This window comes from Hemitrygon akajei, chromosome 13 (genome assembly GCF_048418815.1).
Source record: "Hemitrygon akajei chromosome 13, sHemAka1.3, whole genome shotgun sequence".
NCBI lineage: Eukaryota > Metazoa > Chordata > Chondrichthyes > Myliobatiformes > Dasyatidae > Hemitrygon > Hemitrygon akajei.
Genome location: NC_133136.1, coordinates 4,874,672 through 4,899,107, shown reverse-complemented (window position 1 = coordinate 4,899,107; position 24,436 = coordinate 4,874,672). Strand labels below are relative to the sequence as shown.

The 24,436-nt window shown below is 43.6% G+C and overlaps 1 protein-coding gene across 4 annotated transcripts in view; it reads left to right on the top strand.

Moving 5' to 3' along the window:
• dym (dymeclin) overlaps positions 1-10,490 on the top strand; it is a 375,569-nt gene extending 365,079 nt beyond the window's left edge. For all 4 annotated transcript variants that reach the window (XM_073064068.1, XM_073064065.1, XM_073064064.1 and 1 more), the window contains one exon: positions 9,559-10,490. In XM_073064068.1, the coding sequence (XP_072920169.1) occupies positions 9,559-9,708 (150 nt within the window). In that variant the 3' untranslated portion in view covers positions 9,709-10,490. The remainder of the gene's footprint in view (positions 1-9,558) is intronic.
• The last annotated feature ends 13,946 nt before the right edge of the window (positions 10,491-24,436 follow it).

The window sequence follows — 24,436 nt, the reverse complement described above, 5'->3', positions numbered from 1 at the left end:
AGGATCAGTGCAGTCCGGTAGGCACTCATGTACTTCCCTTGTCCATACCTTCTTGGTCCTCACTGCTGCTGCTACAGTCTCCAGTCTCTGCCTTTACTCAGGGAGTAGAAGTACAGCCAAGTCCTGACGAAGGGTCTCGGCCCGAAACGTCGACAGTGCTTCTCCCTATAGATGCTGCCTGGCCTGCTGTGTTCCACCAGCATTTTGTGTGTGTTGTTGATGGGGTTGAATGAGATCTGGAATCAGCCATGATGACATGGTGAAGCGCACTCTATGGGTTGAATGGCCTAATTCTGCTTCTATGTCTAATGGTCTTACCAGCTACTCCATCTGGACCTGCCACCTTGCAAGGGTTCACCCTCCTTAAAGACAGTCTAACATAGAGCTCCGAGATGGAGATCACAGGGTCACAGGGTGCAGCAGGAATCTTCACAGCAGAGGTTATATTCTCCCTTACAACACGGGCATAGAAGGCGTAGGGAGCATCTGGTAGTGAAGCATCGCTCCCATTCATGCTATTGGGTTTTGCTTTGTAGGAAGTAATATCTTACAAACCCTGCCAGAGTTGTCGTGCCTCTGATGTCATCTCCTACTTTGTCTCTTCACTCTTGAAGTAGCCATCCACAAATCATACTTGTTTTTCTTGTACAGACCTGGGTCACCAGACTTAAATGCCACAGATCTAGACCTCAGCAGATGACAAACCTCCCAGTTCATTCGCAGCTTTTGGTTTAGGAATGCACGTCAGGTTTTCGTTGGTACACACTCATCCACACAGGCTTTAATGAAGTCATTAACAACTATGTGTTCATAAGATGAATCCCTGAATACAGTGCAGTCCGGTAGGCACTCCTGTACTTCCCTTGTCCATACCTTCTTGGTCCTCACTGCTGCTGCTACAGTCTCCAGTCTCTGCCTGTACTCAGGGAGTAGAAGTACAGCCAGGTGATCAGACTTCCCGAAGTGGGGGCATAGGAGATCACAGTAGGCATTCTTGATGGTGGTGTAGTAATGGTCCAGTGTGTTGTTTCCTCTGGTACCGCAAGTGATTTGTTGACGATAATTAGAGACTTCTTCAAGCTGCCCTGGTTAAAACCCCCCCAAAACGATGGTGAAGGCATTAGGGTGTGCTGTTTCGTGCATGTGAATCCCATTGTTCATTTCATCTAAAGCCTGTTTGACATTGGCCTGAGGTGGAATGTACACCGTTACCAAATGATCGCGGAAATCTCTCGCAGCAGGTAAAATAGACCGCACTTAACTCGAGATATTCCAGGTCTGGTGAGCAGCATTAGGACATTACTGATACGTTTGTACACCAAGAGGAGTTGATCATAAGGCATACACCTCCACCTGTGCTTTTGAGAGACTCAACAGTCCTGTCCTGACGGTATATGGTGAACCTGTCAATCTGGATCCAGTACGAAGGGGTTAACCAGGATTCCTCGAAACAAAGGATGCAAGGAATCCAGTGAGAAGTACAACCACAATTGGCATTGTTTCCATTGGTGTGAAGCAGTGAGAGTTTATTCAATTACATTAAGACATTTTTATTAACTGTACAGACCTTGGAAGCAGCTGTGATTTTGTTCTCCTTTACACTTGTGTACTGGAAATGACATTAAATAATCTTTAATCTTGAATCGTGTCTCTATCTACATGGTTTCTTCAAGACATGCTTTTGTAACATGGCTACTGTTTGCCATTTGGTACCTTGCCCAAACATTATGTGTTCAATTATTAAATTACCAGGAACTCCGGCCAGTGAGTGACCTCATTTCGTCACCATTGAGGTCATCAATCCTCACAACATTCCCAATAAATTTGTCCATGTGGGGAATCATTGTGACTATATTTCTATTCCTTGCCATTCTTTTCCACTGAATCACTTCCCCAAATCAGTTCACTTTTCACCACATAATAAATCGTGGGAGTCAGACATAGTGAGATGAGCAATATTACAGAAATATTGGAAGTAATTCCTGTAGAAGGTATTGAAAATGTAGCTCCCTTCCTTACAACAAATAAATTACTCTTTTCGTGAGGAAATTTTAATTTTATTTTTATTTATCTAATTTCGGCAAGATGGTGGCATGACTAGTTGCAATGGCTTCTACAGGGTCAACCAAAGGTGCTACCATTCTACTTAAACGTTCGTCTAATGATCGCAAGATCCTGCCATACATCAGGAACTCAAAGGACTGCAGGTCTACACCATCAGCGAGTTGCTCTCTGGTGGAGATAATGAAGGATTTGCCCAATGTGCTGCTGCCAGAGTCAGTGGAGGCTTACAGTCCAATAACGAGCAGCAGCACGGTCACTTTTCTCGTGATTGCAAGGTCCCTTTGGGTGTTGGTAATCTGGTACTCTGCAAGTTTGATTCACTGATTTATTGGATGCGAGCAGGGGCAGATGGAGGGGGCTGAGTCTGATGCCACGATGTCGCTTGTTTGTAGTCACCGGGAGTGAGGGGACTTCACTGGGGGCCGTGTCCAGAACGGAGTCGGAGCTGCCCTCCCAGGTTTCACTCAGCAGACTAGCTCTTTTGTGGCCGACTGCAGATGTTTAGCAGCACTCAAGTTGTGGGGCTGCTTTCTTTCCAGCCGCCACAGGAGAGGTGGGTGTTTGAGCCACTGTGCTCTACTGTGGTGGGGGTGGGGGGGGGGGGGTTGCGACTGAAGATTTAAAATGGACTGAGGGGTCTGGACTATATACATATATATTTGTCTGGGTGTGTTTTTACTAATGTTCTATCTGTGCTTGTACATTGGAAGACTGGCCCTCAAAGCCACAGTGTCGCCTAGTGGGCTTTGGGGGCCAGTCAACAGATGATAACCATGGGCTGCGGGTTCTGAACTATATATATACATGCATATTCTGTGTCGTTGTATTTTTACTGATGTGCTATATGGGTTTTGTTGACTTGTATGCATTAAGCCGTAGTGTTGCGGGGGTGGGGAGGTGGGTCTCAGGATTCTTATAACCTGATTGTGATCTTGTATATGCTTACAGTATGTGACTGTTGATATTGTCTCTTTGCACTTTGACCCTTAGTAACACTGTCTTGTTTGGCTGTATTCATGAGTATTCATGTATGGTTAAATGGCAGTTAAACCCTTGAATGAATTGAATTTAGAGCCCAAGTTCACAAGCTGGGGTCCACAGACCCCTCAGTTAATGGCGGGGTTCATGACTTAAAAAACGTTGAAAACCCCTGATTTAGAGATACAGATGGAACAGGCCCTCCCACCCCACTGAGCTGCACTGCAAAGCAGCTCCCGATTTAACCCTTGCCTATTCACAGGACAATTACCAATGACCAATTAACCTACTGTCTTGGATAGTGGGAGGAAACCTACTTATTTAAGTGTTTTTTTTAATGTCCCTAATGTATAGTGGGGGAGTCTAAGACCTGAGGCCACAGCTTCAGAATTGACACTTTAGATCAGAGATGAGGAAGAATTTCTTTACCGGGGTAGTGAATCTGTTGAATTCATTGGCACAGACAGCTGTGGAGACCAGGTTATTGGATAGGTTTAAAGTGGAGGTTGATCAGTTCTAGATTAGTCTGGATGGTAAAGGATACGTGGAGAAGGCAGGAGAATAAGGCTGAGAGGGATATTAAATCAACCATGATGGAGTGCCAGGGTGTACTCAATGGGCCAAATGGCCTAATTGTTCTCCTGTGTCTTATGGTCTAAAATTGACGTATTTGAGAATTTCTGACAAGGTACGGTGTCCAATCTCACACTTTGGTGATGTGCCTGGACTTCACTGTTTTCAGAATATATCAGAGAGATGGAAATAGATTGCAGTCAATGTATAAAAATAACTTAAATACAAGCTCACTTCATTACCAGTAAATGTAATTGTACTTTAATTGAAATGTAGTGATAGCCTTTGTGAATTATTGCATTATAAAATTGTTAGAAACATGGGTTGTGACCAAAGAAAAAATGGCTGGAGTTGAATAGCACTTTAGTGCAGAGGGGGTTTATTGGGTGCATTAAAATCAAATTTACTAAAAATAGTGATAAAACTACCAATATTTACAAAAGATATCTACAAGGAAACATAATAACATCTCTGAACTCTGAACTCAGAACACTGAGGCTGTCTATAAGAAGGGTCAGAGCTGTCTCTATTTCCTGAGGAGACTAAGGTCCTTTAACATCTGCTGGACGATGCTGAGGATGTTCTATGAGTCTGTGGTGGCCAGTGCTATCATGTTTGCTGTTGTGTGCTGGGGCAGCAGGCTGAGGGTAGCAGACACCAACAGAATCAACAAACTTGTTTGTAAGGCCAGTGATGTTGTGGGGGTGGAACTGGACTCTCTGACGGTGGTGTCTGAAAAGAGGATGCTGTCCAAGTTGCATGCCATCTTGGACAATGTCTCCCATCCACTCCATAATGTACTGGTTAGGCACAGGAGTACATTCAGCCAGAGACTCATTCCACCGAGATGTAACACTGAGCGTCATAGGAAGTCATTCCTACCTGTGGCCATCAAACTTTACAACTCCTCCCTCGGAGTGTCAGACACCCTGAGCCAGTAGGCTGGTCCTGGACATTTCCACTTGGCATGATTAACTTATTATTATTTAATTATTTAGGGTTTTATATTGCTATATTTTTTCACTATTCTTGGTTGGTGCGGCTGTAACGAAACCCAATTTCCCTCGGGATCGATAAAGTATGTCTGTCTTGTCTGTCTTATTCTTGTTCAGTGTGAACTCCTATCAGTTAGTCAGTCAGTCTCTCTCTCTCTCTCTCTCTCTCTCTCTCTCTCTCTCTCTCTCTCTCTCTCTCTCTCTCTCTCTCTCTCTCTCTCTCTCTTCCCCTCTCTCTCTCCCTCTCTCTCTCCCCCTCCCTCTCTCTCCCTCCCTCTCCCTCTCTCTCTCCCTCCCTCTCTCACCTTCTCTCTCCTCTCTCTCTCTCTCTCTCTTTCTCTTTCTCTCTTACTTAAGACTACACATCAATTAGAATATATGACCCACAATGTGGTTATAATTATATTACACAATAAACAGAAGTATTTACCTTAAATACAGTATACAAACACCCTATACACATTCACGCATCCCCCATGACTAAAGAAATGGAATCCTTTGCCATGTATGGTGGGAGAGGCACCTTAAAGCCAACCCAAGTACATCAGATTGGTTTAGGACCCAGCAGACCGCACGTGACTGCCAGGAAAAGGCAGAACGCTCAACACAATCACACACTTACATCTAGTACAAATAAAGAATAAAATTAAGCTAAACGTTGGTGTCTGACTCTGGATGTCTACAGCGATGTTCAGGGAAACCAGTGGGTTAATTATGAGAATATAGCAGGGAAGATATTGAAGTGCCTGCACTCACTGCAGTGACAGTGTGAGTGAATGAAAGAGTGTGTCAGGAGTGTGTTTACAAAGTGCTTTCTGTCACATAAATTACAGATTTGGATACAGTGGGAATCTATTATGAATTGCCATCGTGCTTCTGGTCTTGTTACTAAATGCCCAAGATTGTTTAATGTCATTTCCAGTACACAAATACAAAGGGGAACAAAATAATTGTTACTTCAGATCTGATGCAGCACAAAAATATCACAGTAAGATAAAGAATACAATAAATAAAAAACACAATAAATATAAATACACAAGTTAGCTTATATAAATAGATTGATTGTAGGTCCATAAAATGATGCTAGGCACAGGAGTGTCTACATAAGGAGTGTCTGACTGACAGGAAATTATAAAATAGTGTTGTATCAGCTAACACCAGTTACATGATCACTTGGTCTGAAAATGAGTTTTTATTTCTTTTTGCTAATTAACATCTAATTCTTCTATACAAGTGAGTGTAGAGATCAGTTTCGCTGCCTTTAACTGCAGCTTGCAGTTGGCAGACTGGCAGAATAATTAGATAAAGTTGCATAGAACAGTGGATTGTATGGAGATGTGAAATGTGGTCCCCTTCATTATTCATTAGGATGAAGTTACTGTCATGGACAAACTATCAGGTCAGAACGTTGATGACAAAGGTAGTGGGGGGGGACAATGTCCATTAATAATGTAGTAGTGTAGGATCATCTCTCAGTAGTTTGTAATGTCAATGTTTCCCTTGTGTTGGGCCAACAATCTGCCCCTCATCTTACCCATGTCCTTTTGTAAAGTCAAATTCAACTGCCATTAGACTATTTTAAATTAGAGGACATATGGGAGCCTGAAGACACACACTCAACGTTTCAGGAACAGCGTCTTCCCCTCCACCATCAGATTTCTGAATGAACAATGAACCCATGAACACTACCCTCACTATGTTTCATTTTTATTTGCTCTCTTTTTGCACTACTTATTTAATTTATGTATATGTTTCTTTTTTGTAATTTATCGTTTTTTATTATTATGTATTGCACTGTACTGCTGCTGCAAAACAACAAATGCCAGTGATGTTAAACCTGATTCTGATTCTGATTGTAATTAACATATCTGATTTGGGCATAAGCTTGTAGAAAGTATGGTCATAGAGTCATTGACAACTACAGCACTGCCCTTTGGGCCATCTAGTCCATGCCAAACTGTCGACCTACACCAAAACCGTAGCCCTCCATACCCCTCCTATCTAGGTACTTAACTGAAAATGAGAGTACTTATGAGAGAAAATGTTCCCCTTCAGGTTTCCTTTTCACCCTACAACTGTAATCTCTAGTTCTAATCTCACCCAACTTCAGTAGAAAAGGCCTGCCTGGATTTTGTTGTTGTCGAGTCTGACTCTTTGTGACCTCATGGACACCTGCACACCAAGCCTTCCTGTTGAAAACTGCTTCTCCAAGATCCCCCAAGGTCATACATACTGTCTGAGTAATATTATCTATCCATCGTAGCCACTGTCCTCTTCTTTTACCTTCTGTTTTACCTAACACAAAGAATTCTGTCTTCTCATGATGTGGCCAAAATATTTGAGCCTCCTAGTGAGCAATCTGGCTGTACTTCTTCAAGTATTGGCTTGTTGGATCTTCTTGCTGTCCAACGAACTCTTAACGCTTTCCTCCAGCATCCAAGTTCAAAGGCATCAATTCTTTTGTTTTCAACCTTGCTAATAGTCCAGCTCTCACAGCCATACATCACAACTGAAAATACCATAGACTTGACTATACAGATCTTCGTAGACAATGTTATGTCTCTACTCTTCAGTATTTTATCTAAATTTCCCATTGATGCCCTCCCCAGCAGTAAGCACTGGTTGATTTTGTAGAAACCTTTGAACAGAGGAAGATAAAATCTCTCACTGCTTACACTTCCTTTCCATTTATTACCACGGAGTTAATACGGCCGGTCAACATAATTGTGGTTTTCTTAATATTGAGCAACAAGCCAGCTTTAACACTTTCTTTTTCCACTTTGATTAGAAGCTTCCTCAGACTCTCAATTCCAGCCATTAGAGTAGTACCATCTGCATATCTGAGGTTGTTAATACGTCTGGCAATTTTGCTTAAAACATTTGAGTTCTCTAGACCAGCACTCCTCATGATGTGTTCAGCATATAGATTAAATAAGTAGGGTGACAGTATACAGCCTTGTCATGCTCCTCTGCCAATCTTGAACCAGTTTGTTGTTCCATGTTCAGTTCGAACTGTTGCTTCTTGATCTTCGTTCAAGTTTCTCATAGGCAGATCAGATGTCCAGGTGTCCCCATTTCTTTAAGGATTTGCCATAGTTTATTATGGTCCACACTGTTGAAATTAGAGTAGACAATAAGACGATAAATACTTTTCTGGAATTCCCTTGATTTCTCTCTCCAGCATAGGTTAGCAATTTGGTCTCTGGTGCCTCTGCCTCTTCTAAAGCCAGCTTGTACATCTGGCAGTTCTCATTCCATATATTGCTGGAGTCTTGTTTGCATGATCTTTGGCATTACCTTGCTAGCATGTGAAATTAGTGAAATTGTTCAGTAATTTGAACATTCCTTTACATTTCCCTTCTTGGGTGTTGGGATATAAACTGATCTTTTCCAGTCTAAAGGCCATTGTTTGGTTTTCCAGATCTGCTGGCAAATTTCATGCAACACTTTTACAGCACCACCTTTCAAAGTTTTAAACAATTCAATTGGTATCCAGTCACATCCTGCAGCCTTATTATCGGCAATGTTTTCTATTGCCCATTCCACTTCACTTTCCAGAATGTCCGGCTCTAGATCGATGAGGGAGTCATTGCAGGTGTCTTCACTATTGGGATCTTTTCTGTACAATTCTTCTCTGCATTCCTGACATCTCTTTTTTGATGTCTTCTGCTTTTGTAAGGTCCTTCCCTTCTTTGCCTTTTACTATACTCATTTTTGTATGAAATGTTCCTTTGATTTCTCTAATTTCCTTGAATAGATCTCTTGTTTTTCCAATTCTCTTGTCTTCTTTGCATTGCTCCTTTAAGTATCCTTATCTTTCCTTGCTATCTTCTTGAACTTTGCATTCAGTTGGAGGTATTTGTTCCAATCTCCATTGGCCTTCACTTCTTTTCACTGCTCAGCCATCTGTAGAGCCTCCACAAAAAGCCATACTGCTTTCCTAGTCTTCTTTTTGTTTGCAATAATTTTTGTTACCACCTCTTGTGTAATTCTCCTTCATCTATCCGTAGTTCTTCTGGCTTTCTCTCTACCAGGCTTAATCCATTGAATCTGTTCTTCACCTCCATGATATATTCTTGAGGGATGCTCTCAACATCAATCTTTGCTGGTACGTTGGTTTTCCTGATGTTCTGCGGTTTCATTCTGCATGTTACAACAAGCAGCTCGTTGAGTTGGTCTGAGCCACAATCTGCTCCTGGTCTTGTTTTAGCTGACTGTGTAGAGCTCTTCCATCTCTGATTGCAAAGTCTGGTCAGTCTGGTTTCAGTGTTGACTGTCTGGTGATGTTCATGTATAGGGCTGCCTCTTAGGCTGTTGAAAGAGGGTAGTTACTATAACCAGAAAGTTAATTTGGCAAAATTCTACCAGTCGATGTCCTGCTTCATTCCATACTTCAAGGCCAAAATTGCCTGTTATTCCAGGTGTTCTGTGATTTCCAGCTTCGGCATTCCAGTCTCCAGTGATAAAAGTTACATCTTTTTTTGGTGTAACATCCAGGAGATGCTGCAGTTCTTCATAAAAATAGATAATTTCATCCTTTTTGGCATCTGTGGTTGGAGCATAAACCTGGACCACAGTGATGTTGAAAGGCTTGCATTTACCCTATCTATATCCCTCTTAATTTTGTATATCTTTATCAAATCATCCCTCATTCTCCTACACTCTAGGGAATGAAGTCCTAACCTATTCAACCTTTCCTATAACTCAGGTCCTCAACATCTGATTGAAGGTGCAGAGATGAAAGTTTCTTGTTTCTCTTATTCAATTGTTCTGGCAACATCCTTGGTCTGTTTTGTGGTGTTATTAGATAATACAGAGTCCAACTGATTCTTCCACGAAAGCGAGGTATTCAGAGTATCTGCTTCAAGATGGCCAGTAACTGGAAGGGCTTGACAGATTGTCTTACATGGAATTAATCATTGTTGTTTGTGTCTTTTTGTCCCCACAGAAGTTCCCAGAGCTGAAGTTCAAGTATGTTGAAGAGGAGCAGCCAGAGGAGTTCTTTGTTCCATACATCTGGTCACTGGCTTATAACTCCACAGCTGAGTTGTACTGGGACCCACAGCAAGTCCAACTATTTACCATGGATTCTGGCTGATGACCTACTTCTCATGTGATTGGTAGTGGGGAGGTGGGGGGTGTAATGATATCAGAACAATTGAATAAGAGAAACAAGAAACTTTCATCCAAATTTCATGTGCTCTGCACCTTCAATCAGATGTTCATAACCCAAGCAAGAAAAGGAGAATTGAGGACATACCATAAGTACTCACTCACGTATCAAGGTGCTGCTTCAGATGGATGGAGCAATTAATTGTAATTGCTCATGGCTCAATTTCTTGAATAGTAGTATGAGAATGAATCGTTTTGCCAATCCAGGGCAAAAGGTGATGTTCCCACCCAAATAGTAAATACGGGGAAGGAGGTTAACAAAATATCCCATAAGTGCAACGTTCAATTTTCCTAATTATATTCTGAACACCAATATTATTTATTGCTCATAATAATGTTCAATTAAACTGTTTTAGAATTGCGGTCTTCCTGATCCAAAGTTGTTTGTAGATAAAAAATAAACTGAGACAGAAGAAGGCATTGTTTTATTTAAGTTATAATAAAAGCTTTAAGAAATGAATTTCTGTACTCAGATGATACAGGCTCTGGACAAATGATGTTTAACGCAGGGACTGCCCAGCACTTATCCTGATGATCAAGCAAGCAATGATAATGTCAGTGAACACTTCTAAACTGCATGTTGAAATGCTTATGTGCACAATGATGAGCAAAGCTTAAAATCAAAATGTTGTTTAATAAACAAATCCCAGTAGATATGTATTTTCAAAAGAAGAATTTAGATTATAATAAATCTGTGATATAATTTGACTACTTACTGAACCAGTTTTGTTTCCTGGTTGATATACATAATTGGGGTGCCACAGTTAGCACAATGCTGTTACAGCTCAGAGCGTCAGAGTTTGGAGTTCATTTCTGTCATCCTCTGTAAGGAGTTTGGACGTTCCTCCCCGTGACTACATGGGTCTCCTCTGGGTGCTCCAGTTTTTTCCCCTAGACCAAACACATACCGGTTAGTAGGTTCATTGGTTATTGTAACTTGTCCTGTGTTCAGGCTAGGGAATCAATGAAAGACCACACGCACAGGGCAGACATAATTTGACTACTTCCTGGACAAATGTTGTTATATAGTTAAATAAAGCAGGAAGGGAAGGGCACAAAACAAGAGATTCTGAGATACTGGAAATCCAACCTGCCCTCTAATCCAGACAGCATCCTGGTATGCTGTTCTGTACCCTCTGCAAAGGGAAAGACATAAGTCTGGACATATTCACAGAAGGGTTCACCAGTAACTATATACTTGCCAAATGCTTCCTTCAAAGTAACTAGTAATATAGGTAGTGACAGTGGCTCTCAGAATCAGAATCAGGTTTAATATCACTGGCATACAGTATGTTGTGAAATTGCAGTACATTGCAATACAAAATAATAAAACTATAAATTACAGTAAGAAGTACATATAAAATTAAGTTAAATAAGTAGTGCAAAAAGAGAAGGAAAAATATTAAGGTGGTGCTCATGGATTCAGTGTCTATTCAGAAATCTGATGGCAGAGGGGAGGAAACTGTTCCTCAAATATTGAGTGTGCGTCTTCAAGTTGATGGTACCTCCTCGTTGATGGTAACACATCATGGGTGATGGGGTTCCTTAATGATGGATGCTGTCTTTTTGAGCCACCACCTGTTGAAGATGTAGAGGCTAGTACCCATGATGGAGCTGACTGAGTTTACAACTTTCTGCAGCTTTTTCCAATGCTGTGTGGTGGCCCCTCCATACCAGACGGTATACAACCAGTTAGAATGCTCTCCACGATACATCTGAACAAATTTGGGTGACATACCAATTCTCCTCGAACTCCGAATCCAGTGGCTGGTGATAAATGGCAGAGCGGAACACTGACTTCTCCAGAATACAGGTCACCTTACCTGACATTTAGAGCCAGAGAGGAATACCTCTAATTCCTCTGCAGAAATAATTCAGTCAAAGTTTGTTTTAAACAAAAACATTGTGAAACTTGGTCCTGGACATGATCTTCTTGCCTATTAAGATAAATCTATGAAGAATTTCAGGTAGTTTTCCCTACAATTCTAATCGCATGCCAAAGTGGTGTACTGATCAGCACGATGCTATTATAACTCGAGGCATCGGAGTTTGGAGTTCAATTCTAGCACAGTCTGTAAGCAAATTGTTTACATTCCCGTCTCTGAGCATGTGGGTTTCCTCCCTCAGACCAAAGATGTACCGATTAGGTGGTTAGTTTAAAATGATTAGGGTTAAATTGGTGAGTTGCTGGGTGGTGCAGCTCAGTGGATCAGAAGAGCCTCTGTACCTCTGAATAAAAAAAAATAATCCAGTACAAATTAAATAAGCAACCACTGTATGGGGGTCATCTTTCTGTGTACAATTGTTTCTTGACCAGCCGGAGCAATAAAACTTTAAAGCAAACACAACAGACAATGCCAGACAACAACACACACAAAATGCTGGTGGATCGCAGCAGGCCAGGCAGCATCTATAGGAGAAGCACTGTCGACGTTTCGGGCCGAGACCCTTCGTCAGGACTCTCCTATAGATGCTGCCTGGCCTGCTGTGTTCCACCAGCATTTTGTGTGTGTTGTTGCTTGAATTTCCAGCATCTGCAGATTTCCTCGTGTTTGCTCAGACAATGCCAGAATCACTTTAGCCTGAAACTGCACCTCTGTACCCCTCTCCGCAGAATCCCCATACCCCTTGCCACAGAATCCCCGTACCCCTGTCCACAGAATCCCCGTACCCCTCCCTCTCCGCAGAATCCCCGTACCCCTCCCTCTCCACAGAATCCCCGTACCCCTCCCTCTCCGCAGAATCCCCGTACCCCTCTCCGCAGAATCCCCGTACCCCTGTCCACAGAATCCCCGTACCCCTCTCCGCAGAATCCCCGTACCCCTCCCTCTCCACAGAATCCCTGTACCCCTCTCCGCAGGATCCCCGTACCCCTCCCTCTCTGCAGAATCCCCGTACCCCTGTCCACAGAATCCCCGTACCCCTCCCTCTCCACAGAATCCCCGTACCCCTCCCTCTCCACAGAATCCCTGTACCCCTCTCCGCAGAATCCCCGTACCCCTCTCCGCAGAATCCCCGTACCCCTGTCCACAGAATCCCCGTAACCCTCTCCGCAGAATCCCCGTACCCCTCCCTCTCCACAGAATCCCTGTACCCCTCTCCGCAGAATCCCCGTACCCCTGTCCACAGAATCCCTGTACCCCCTCCACAGAATCCCCGTACCCCTGTCCACAGAATCCCCGTACCCCTCCCTCTCCACAGAATCCCTGTACCCCTCTCCGCAGAATCCCCGTACCCCTCTCCGCAGAATCCCCATACCCCTGTCCACAGAATCCCCGTACCCCTCTCCGCAGAATCCCCGTACCCCTCCCTCTCCACAGAATCCACGTACCCCTCCCTCTCCACAGAATCCCCGTACCCCTCTCCGCAGAATCCCCGTACCCCTCTCCACAGAATCCCCGTACCCCTCCCTCTCCACAGAATCCCCGTACCCCTCCCTCTCCACAGAATCCCTGTACCCCTCTCCGCAGAATCCCCGTACCCCTCTCCGCAGAATCCCCGTACCCCTGTCCACAGAATCCCCGTACCCCTCTCCGCAGAATCCCCGTACCCCTCCCTCTCCACAGAATCCCTGTACCCCTCTCCGCAGGATCCCCGTACCCCTTGCCACAGAATCCCCGTACCCCTCCCTCTCTGCAGAATCCCCGTACCCCTGTCCACAGAATCTCCGTACCCCTCCCTCTCCACAGAATCCCCGTACCCCTCCCTCTCCACAGAATCCCTGTACCCCTCTCCGCAGAATCCCCGTACCCCTCTCCGCAGAATCCCCGTACCCCTGTCCACAGAATCCCCGTACCCCTCTCCGCAGAATCCCCGTACCCCTGTCCACAGAATCCCTGTACCCCTCTCCACAGAATCCCCGTACCCCTGTCCACAGAATCCCCGTACCCCTCCCTCTCCACAGAATCCCTGTACCCCTCTCCGCAGAATCCCCGTACCCCTGTCCACAGAATCCCCGTACCCCTCTCCGCAGAATCCCCGTACCCCTCCCTCTCCACAGAATCCCCGTACCCCTCCCTCTCCACAGAATCCCCGTACCCCTCTCCGCAGAATCCCCGTACCCCTCTCCACAGAATCCCCGTACCCCTCCCTCTCCACAGAATCCCCGTACCCCTCTCCACAGAATCCCCGTACCCCTCCCTCTCCACAGAATCCCCGTACCCCTCTCCGCAGAATCCCCGTACCCCTCCCTCTCCACAGAATCCCTGTACCCCTCTCCACAGAATCCCCATACCCCTCCCTCTCCACAGAATCCCTGTACCCCTCTCCGCAGAATCCCCGTACCCCTCCCTCTCCACAGAATCCCTGTACCCCTCTCCACAGAATCCCCGTACCCCTCCCTCTCCACAGAATCCCTGTACCCCTCTCCACAGAATCCTCGTTCCCCTCCCTCTCCACAGAATCCTCGTACCCCTCCCTCTCCACAGAATCCCTTTACCCCTCTCCACAGAATCCCCATACCCCTCCCTCTCCACAGAATCCCCGTGCCCCTCCCTCTCCACAGAATCCCCGTACCCCTGTCCACAGAATCCCCGTACCCCTTGCCATAGAATCTCCATACCTCTTGCCTAATGTATCTACCTCTACCACCACCCCTGGCAGTAGATTCTATGCACCCACCACTCTTTGTGTAAAAATCCTACCTCTGACATCCCCCACCCCATAATTTCTTCCAATTACTCAAAATTTGCCCTGTTGTATTAGCCATTTCCACTTTGGGAAAATGACTCTGGCTTATCTTGATCTTTGCCTCTTATCATCTTCTATACCTCTGTCAAGTCACCTCGCATCCTCCTTCACTCCAAAGAGAAAAACCTTAAGATTTTGCCTGTTAAGAACAATAATGTCCTCTTCAGCAGAAGACTTTGCATCTGAAATAAAGTACATATTGGTTTGTCATCAACATATCTAGTGAAGGTGTCAAATTCTCCCAGATTTTATAACACTTGGATCTGCTTCACGTCCCGTTATGTCCATCTCCAGCAACATACAGCAGCTAGGTTGTTCCGACAGCAGTTCACCAAGCATGTATGGGGTCATGACATAAGGTCTTGACTCCATATTGGATGTGTGCATGAGGAAAAATGCTGTTTCTAACTCAGTGTAGATGTAGAATGATAAGGCATCTGAGTAACCCAAGGTAAAACTGGTTTTATATTACAATAGATCTGTAATTTATTTATTGAGGTACAGTGCAAAATGGCCTTTCAGCCCAATGAGCTGAGCCACCCAACAACCCACCAACTTAGCTCCAGCCTAATCACAGGACAATTTTCAATGACTAATTAACCTACTAACTAGTATGTCTTTGGACAGTGGGAGGAAAGCAATGTGCACGTGGGAAGGAGCATACAAACTAAGACCCTAGCACTGTACAAGGCCTGTTTTGCTGAATTCTTGGCCTCCTGTATTTATTCCCATTATCAAGAATTCCTTTTCACAATGGCGTCTGCTCCACCATTTTATCATAGCTGATCTGTTCTGCCTCATAACCATATTCTCCCTGTAGCCTTTGACACCGTAATTTTTCAAGAACCTATCAACCTCCACCTTAAATATCCCCTATGACTTGGCTTCCAAAGCCATCTGTGGCAACGAGCGCAGCAGATTCACCATCCTCTAACTAAAGAAATTCCTTCTCACATGTGGATCTTCTGTTTTTGTTCTTCCATTGTTTGTAGACATTGCTGAAAATCCAGCTTCCGCAGCTCCCTTTTATGAGCATTTTAGAAATCATTTACTTTGCTGTTGGTCAGGAGTCGCAGGGAGGATCTGAGAAGAACAGGAGTTCCTTCCTTTTTAAAGTATTAATGATCCCTGAGAGCTGATTTTCACAACAGTCCAGATTCCAGAATTAGCCGAATCTGACCACCTGTAGGTGGTGCACACACCATACTGACTCGAAAACAGTTCCCTGCCCCTCCAGTGTTGTTGGAAACAGACCCTGGCAATCACTGCCCACTGACACTGGGAATGGCTTCAGGAAGAGATCTCACCACCAGGGAATTGAGGGATGTGACAAGAAAACATGAGCGTCACAGCAATGGCCATATTCTGTAAATGCAAGAGATTCTTCAGATGCTGGAAATCTAAACCAACACACACAAAATGTTGATGGAACTCAGCAGGTCAGGTAATATCCATGGAAATGAATAAACAGTCAACGTTTCAGGCTGAGACTCTTAGTCAGGACTGGAAAGGAAGGGGGAAGAAGCCAGGACAATAAGGTGGGGGTAGGGGAAGGAGGATAGCAAGAAGGTGGGGGGAGGGGAAAGAGGATAGCAAGAAGATGATAGGTGCAGCCATGTGGGGGGACAGGGTAGGTGGAGAGCGGATGAAGTGAGCATCTGAGAGGTGATAGGTGAAAAAGGCAAAGGGCTGGAGAAGAAGGGATCTGATAGGAGAGGAGAGTGGGCCATGGGAAGAAGGGAAAGAGGAGAGGCACTAAGGGAGAAAAACCCTCTCCACAAACCACTCCATCTAAGCCTTTCAATATTCCATAGGTTTCAATGAGACCCCCCCCCGCCCACCACCCTTGTTCTTCTAAACTACAGCAAGACAGGCCCAAGTCATCAAACACTTCTCATACGCTAGCCCTTTCATTCTTGGAATCATCCTCATGAACCTCCTCTGGATCCTCTCCAATGATATGTTTTCTTTCCCATACCCAGGCCAGAACCATACCTGTAACCTCTGTTTAGGCCTTTCAATATTCAGTAGGCTATTTCTGGGCGCCAGGGTTGTGTAGTGGTTAGTGCAATGCTATTACAGCTCAGGGGCGTCAGAGTTCAATACCAACATCAATTATAAGGCGTTTGTTTGTCCTCCCCATGGCTTGTGTGGGCTTCCTCCCGCAGTCCAAAACATAGAGGTTAGTAGGTTAATTGGTCATTGTATTTGTCCTGTGGTTAGGTTAGGGTTAATAGCTGGGTTGCTGGGCGAGGTGGCTAGTTAGGACAGTTTGGGATTCTGGATCTCAAAATAAAATAAAAAATAAAATAGCTGCAGTAATTGACATCATATCAACGGCTAGTTCTAAATATGCAGTTATAAATATTCAAGATCCAAGATTGTTTAATGTTATTTCCAGTATACAAGTGTTACAGAGAACAAATTAATCGTTTTCTGGATCCAATGCAGCAAAAAAAAATACAATAAGATAAAGAACACAATAATAAAAAGCACAATAAATATAAATGCATAATTAACGTATGTGAATTTAAGATGCTTGTTTGATAATTTTTGATAATTTCAGTTGCCATGTCATCTATTTTTTGGTTGATTAATGTCAACATAGATGTGCTATTTTGTGTCTTGAATTTTAGTTACACTTCTAGACATCCCTATGACCCCTGGTACATCTGCATGTGTGCACTGTGGACGTGACCTGCAGCGAACATGTTGCTAAGCTTCCATTACCAAGTTTAGGATGTGATCAAGAGTTCAATAAAATTTTGAGAAACTCCATTGAAGTTTCCATTGAGATTCTATTTCTCAGTGGAAAGATGATCATATCCTGGACTTAAAGCTTTGTGCAGAACAATTGAATTGGAACAAGTTTCTATAAACTGTCTTCACATTTGTGTAATTTTATTTCCTGTTTTTTGTTGTACAATTTATTTATGTCACAACATTTTCTCTGAATTAAATTCATCTCAAATATATCAAATAATTTGTCAAGATTTTTGCCTTTTTTCTACTAATTAGTAATTAGTTTATTAAACTTCAAAGTAAATTTGTTATCAAAGTACATATATGTTACCATATACAACCCTGAGATTCATTTTCTTGTGGGCATACTCAATAAGTCTGAAGAAGAATAACCGTAATAGAATCAATGAGAGCTCGCACCAACAGGGCACACAATCAGTGTACAAAACAACAAACTGCAAATACAAAAAGAAATAAATAATAATAAATAAGCAATAAATGTCAAGAACATGAGATGAAGAGTTCTTGAAAATGAGATCACTGGCTGTGGAAACAATTCAGTGATGGAACAAGTGAAATTGAGTGACATTATTGCCTTTGGTTCAAGAGCCTGATGCTTGAGGGGTAATAATTGTTCCTGAACCTGGAGGTGTGGGTCCTGAGGTTCTTTAACCTTGTTCCTGATGGCAGGAGCGAGAAGAGAACATGACCTGGGTGGTGGGGGTCCCTGCTGATGGATGCTGCTTTCCTGTGACAAGACTTCGAATAGATGTGCTCAATGCTCGAGAGGGCTTTACCTGCAATGCACTGGGCTGAATCCACCACCACATATGTCAAATACTGAAAAATAATGAAAAGCTTTTGTTGGCATGCCATCCAAAGAGATCATTCCATATAAATGTAGATCGAGGTAGTACAAGAGTAACAGTTGGTTGTCCGTTGTATCTAGCAATGACAGGAGACCTTTGTGGGACAATTTTTAGAGTGCAAAAGCCATTGCACTCGGGCAGTTCCACTCTCTTGACCTTGGAAGTCTGGGTCCAGTGATACAAGCTGGGGTCTTCCTTGGTCGCAGTGGATGACCATGACTTCCTTTGTGCCTTGTCATGCCCTTTGCTCTCCACAGAGCATTACAGAACCACCTTCCTGGGTGTTAGATCTCATAAACACTGGAAATCCAAAGCAACACACACAAGATGCTAGAGAAACTTAGCAGGCCAGGCAGCATCTATGGAAAAGAGTCAACAGGGACCCTTCATCAGGACTGGAAAGAAAGCGGAGCAGTTGGATCTCACTGTTGACCTCACCCGCCCAGTCGGCCGGAGCTGACTTCACATGCTACGACAGACATCTGCCTATCTCTCCAGGGTATGAGGCCCACCGGCTACCCGCACCTGCCTGTTGAAGTGGTGCACCAGGGTGTGGCGGCTGTCACATGCAAACAGCTACTTGGAGCTACAGGTGACAGGTGAGTGTCCGGTGGGGCCAAAACGTGAATGAGTTACCCCAGAATGGACACCACAAGCCCTTTTTCCAGAGATGCTACACCTTTCAACACACACAAAATGTTGGAGAAACTCAGCAGGTCAGACAACATCAATGGAAAGGAATAAAGGTCTGACATTTTGTGTTGAGACTCTTCATCAGGACTGGAAAGGGCTGGGGAAGATGCCAGAGAATAATACAGAATATAGTATTCCAGTTACAGAGTGAGTGCAGTGCAGAAAGACAAATAAATGCAAGAGTATGGTATCACTGACAAAGAAAGAGATCCTTTTTATGAGGTCAGTTGAAGATTCATATAGCAGCAAGATAGAAGCCATTCTTGATCCTGGTGGCACATGTTCTCAACTGCTTGTATCTTCTGCCCAATGAGAAACGGGAAGAGAGAATGATGAGAGTGGATGGGATCTTTGATTTGATTAGCTCCTTTTCCAAGGCACTGGGAAGTTTTGAGAGAGTAAATCAGGGGAGGATGGTCTGCACGATAGACCGAGTTACGTTTACAACTCTAACTTCTTGCAGACACTTGCCATGCCAAGTTAGGATGCTTTCCTTGGTGCATGCGTAAAGGTAGGTAAGAGTCATTGGTGACATGCCAAATTCCCTTAGCCATCTGAGGAAGTAAAGGCACCAATCTGCTTTCTTGGCCATGGTGTCTATGGACCTCCACAAGTTGGTTGGTGATACTTACACCTGGGAACTTGAAGTTCTCAACCATCTCCAGTTAATCACCACTGATAAATCCAGAGCCATGCGTTCTATCCGCTTCCTGAAGTTAGTGATCAGCTTCTTTGTTTTGCTTACACTGTGGGCGGGGTTCTCGTCTTAGCACCATCTCCTTCCTGTACTACATCTCATCATAGAGATCAGGTCATCTGCTAACCTGATTCTGAAGCTCGAGCAGAATCTGGCCACACAGTCGTGTGTTTACAGGGAGTAGAGCAGGGAGGCTAAGGGCGCGGCCTTGTGGGCCTCTGGTGTTGAGGTTAATTGTGGCGGAGGTGTCACTGCCAGTCCTTTCTGTATGGGATCTGTTGGTCAGGAACTTATCTTTTCATTGTTTCAGCTGGCATTCTTGCATTAGCCCAGATCCTTACATTAATTCTTTTTATTTAAATCTTATTTTATTTAGAGATACAGGGCCTTCTGGCCCACAAGCTGCGCCACCCAGCAACCCACCAATTTAACTGTAGCCTAATCACAGGATAATTTGCAATCACCAATTGACCTCCTAACCAGCACGTCTTTGGACTGTGGGAGGAAACCGGAGCACTAGAGGAAGGCCACACGGTCATGAGGAGAACATACAAACGCCTTCTGGAAGCAGTGGAATTGAGCCCAGATCGATTGTGTTGTAAAGCATTATGCTACTGCGCTGCCTAAATTTTATGTTATTTCTTGTGTGGGGATTTCACCATTGTTTATCTGTGAGTGTGTCACCTTGCTGCTTGAAAGTATTTTGATGTTGTCCATCTTCCTGAACATGTCCCATTTCAAATCGTAGCACCCTCCAGGCTCCACCCTCCAGGCTACAGAAAGAAATTGTCCAACTGCCCACACCCCTTACTGTGAAGTTTTGGTCAAAAATATAGAGTTTTATGAAATAGAATGGGAAATATAGCTGAGACTTTCATCGTTATTGTAAACACTATTCTTTGACTTCCTCTCTGCCATCGTACAAATGATGGGTGGAGCATTCATTGTTAAAATTGATCATTTGTTTGTTATTGGTCCATGTTCTGAAGTTTAGTAAAAAAAATGATCCATTTCATCAAATCAGTACATTGAGATAGAGCAAGGTAGAACAATAACAGAATGCAGAATAAAATCTAACAGCCACAGAGGAAGTGCAGTGCAGGTAGACAATAAGGTACAAGTTCATAACAAGGTGGATTGTAAGGCTAGGAGTCCATTTTATCGTACAATTGCACAGTTTAATAGTCTTATAACAGCAGCACAGAAACTGCAATCTCACAGAGAGAACAGGTGGATTCACAGGGAAATGTAGTTGATACACAGCTACTTTGGAGTGAAAGAAGATGAGAGGTGATTTGTTCAAGGTGTACAAGATGATAAGAGGCATAGATCAAGTGGACAGCACTTTTTCCCAGGGTGGAAGTGGCTAATATGAGGAGGCATACTTGTGAGGTGATTGGAGGGGATGTCAGAGTTTAGTTCTTTATGCAGAGTGCGATGGGTGTGTGAAAAACCTTGACAAGCGTGGTGAAAGAGCCAGACATTAGAGTCATTTAAGAGAGATACATGGATGATAGAAAAATGGAGGGCTATGTGGGAAGGAAGGGTTCAATTGATTTTAGAGTAGCTTAAAAGGTTGGTACAACATTGTGGGCTGAAGGGCCTGTACTGTTCTGTTCAACTCTCTGTCACTAGTGTAGCAGCTATGTGGAGTTTTGTATTTTCACCACAGCATGATTACAGAGTGAGATCTCTTTTTACACCCATTGCATAATGGTATCATGCTGATATTTTAATAAAGTCATTGAATTTACCCTTCACCATTAGATTTCTGAAAGGTCCATGAATCTATGGACACTACACTAGAACATAGAATGCAGAACTGGCCTTTGGCCCACAATGTTATGCCCGCCATTTAACCTACTCTAAGATCAATATAATCTTTCCCTCCCACACAGCCTTCCATTTTTCTATTATCCATGTTCCTATCTAAATGCCCCTAATGTATCTACCTCCACCACCACCCCGGTAGGGTGTTCCACACACCCACCACTCTCCGTGTAAATCAGAATCAGAATCAAGTTGATGATGTGATTACACTGCCATGTGATCTGAAATTTGTTAACTTAGCAGTGGCAGTTCAATGCAATACATAATCTAGCAGAGAGAAAAAATAATAATAAATAAAATAAACAAGTAAATCAATTATGTATATTGAATAGATTAAAAAATGTACAAAAACAGAAATACTGTATATTAAAAAAGTGAGGTAGTGTCCAACAGTTCAAAGTCCATTTAGGAATTGGATGACAGAGGAGATGAAGCTGTTCCTGAATCACTGAGTGTGTGCCTTCAGGCTTCTGTACCTCCTACCTGATGGTAACAGTGAGAAAAGGGCATGTCCTGGGTGCTGGAGGCCCTTAATAATGGACACTGACTTTCTGAGACACCGCTCCCTAAAAAACCTAATTTTGACATCCTCCTTATACTTTCCTCCAATCACCTTAAAATTATGTGCCTGGTATTAGCCATTTCCAACCTGGGTAAAGGGCACTGGCTGTCCACTTGGTCAATGCCTCTTATCCTTCTATACACCTCTAATAAATCACCTCTTATCGTCCCTCACTCCAAAGAGAAAAGCCATAGTTCTCTCAACTTTTCCTCAAAAGGGCTCCCACCATCCAGGCCATGTTCTCTTCTCGTTCCTGCCATCAGGAAGGAGGCAAAGGAGCATCAGGATCCACAGCACCAGGTTCAGGAGCAGTTACTACCCCTCAACCATCAGGCTCTTGGACCAGAGGGGTTAACTTCACTCACCCAACGCTGAACTGGTCCGACAGCCTATGGACTCACTTTCAAGGATTCATTATCTCATGTTCTTGATATTTATTGCTTGTTTATTATTATGGCTTTTTTTGTATTTACACAGTCTGTTCCCTTGTACACTGATTGTCCATCTTGTGTGCAGTTTTATTTCATTGATTCTATTGTGTTTCTTTGTATTTACTGTGAATGCTCACAAGAAAATCTCAGGGTAGTGTATCGTGAGATATGTACTTTGATCATCAATTTACTTTGAACTAGTTAAGACAAGCTGTCTAATCCAGACAGCATCCTGGTAAATTTCCTCTGCACCCTCTCTAATCCAGACAGCATCCTGGTAAATCTCCTCTGCACCCTCTCTAATCCAGGCAGCATCCTGGTAAATCTCCTCTGCACCCTCTCTAATCCAGACAGCATCCTGGTGAATTTCCTCTGCACCCTCTCTAATCCAGACAGCATCCTGGTAAATCTCCTCTGCACCCTCTCTAATCCAGGCAGCATCCTGGTAAATCTCCTCTGCACCCTCTCTAATCCAGACAGCATCCTGGTGAATTTCCTCTGCACCCTCTCTAATCCAGGCAGCATCCTGGTAAATCTCCTCTGCACCCTCTCTAATCCAGACAGCATCCTGGTAAATCTCCTCTGCACCCTCTCTAATCCAGGCAGCATCCTGTAAATCTCCTCTGCACCCGCTCTAATCCAGACAGCATCCTGGTAAATCTCCTCTGCACCCTCTCTAATCCAGACAGCATCCTGGTAAATCTCGTCTGCACCCTCTCTAATCCAGACAGCATCCTGGTAAATCTCCTCTGCACCCTCTCTAATCCAGACAGCATCCTGGTAAATTACCTCTGCACCCTCTCTAATCCAGGCAGCATCTGGGTAAATTACCTCTGCACCCTCTCTAATCCAGACAGCATCCTGGTAAATTACCTCTGCACCCTCTCTAATCCAGACAGCATCCTGGTCAATCTCCTCTGCACCCTCTCTAATCCAGGCAGCATCCTGGTAAATCTCCTCTGCGCCCTCTCTAATCCAGACAGCATCCTGGTAAATCTCCTCTGCACCCTCTCAAAGTCTCCCACATCTTTCCTATAACGAGGCGACCAGAACTGAGCACAACACTCCAAAACTCTTCATAAAAGAATTTCTGGAGAGTCTATTCTTTCGTATTTTTGACCTTTGACAGCTGGAATTCATTTTGATTCTCTTTGCTACCAGGGCATTCGAGATTAAATGCCTCTTCTGTGTCTGGATGTTGTATTTCAAGTGTGGCCAAACGTGAGCAGTCTGGGCTTTGTTCAGATTCTCACTAGACTAGACTCCATTGTGTTGGCTTTCTTCACCATTGTCCTCACTTGATTTCATACACCTTGTCTCAAGCTTTTCAGTATAGTAGAAATCTGTAGTATTTCATTGCGTCAAATTAAATGTTCTAAAAGCATAGAACGCAGTACACTACAGGCCCTTCATACAACCTTTTAACCTAAGATCAATGTAATCCTTCCCTCCTGCACAGTCCTTGATCTTTCTATCATTGATGTGTTTATCTAAAATCCCTAAAGTATCTGCTGTTGCCACCTCCCCTGGCAGTGTGTACCGTGTAGCCATCGTTCTCTGTACAAAAAGCTTACCTTTGACATAGCAAATCACGGAGAACATAGAACAGTTCATCACAAGAACAGTCCCTTCAGCCCTCCATGGTGTACCAAACCAATTAAATTAGTAATCAAATGGCCAACTAAACTAATTTCTTCTGCCTACACAAGTCCACATCTCTCCATTTACCTCACATTCATGTGCGTATCTAAACATCTCTTTAAAGTCTCTAATGTATCCGCCTCTTCAACTTCCCAGGCAGTTCAGTACCATACATACTTATACATTCCTCCAATCACCTTAAAATTATGTCCCTTGTACTAGTCATTTCCACCCTGGGAGAAAAGTCTCTGGCTTTTCCTTCCTAAGCTTTTTAGTACAGTAGATATCGGCAGTATTTTATTAGGTCAATTGAAATGTTTAATTGAAGAATTTTTGTCAGTTAAGGGTGTTAAAAGTATGAAGTTATGGTAGTTAAATTCCAGTCATCAAAAGACAGAAGTCAAGAAGCTGCTAGCTCTTCAAAATTCAAGGTTCAAAAGTATTTGTGGGTTCACGCACGTCCTCATGCTTTTTGTAAGTGACCTTTCAATGTCATCAGT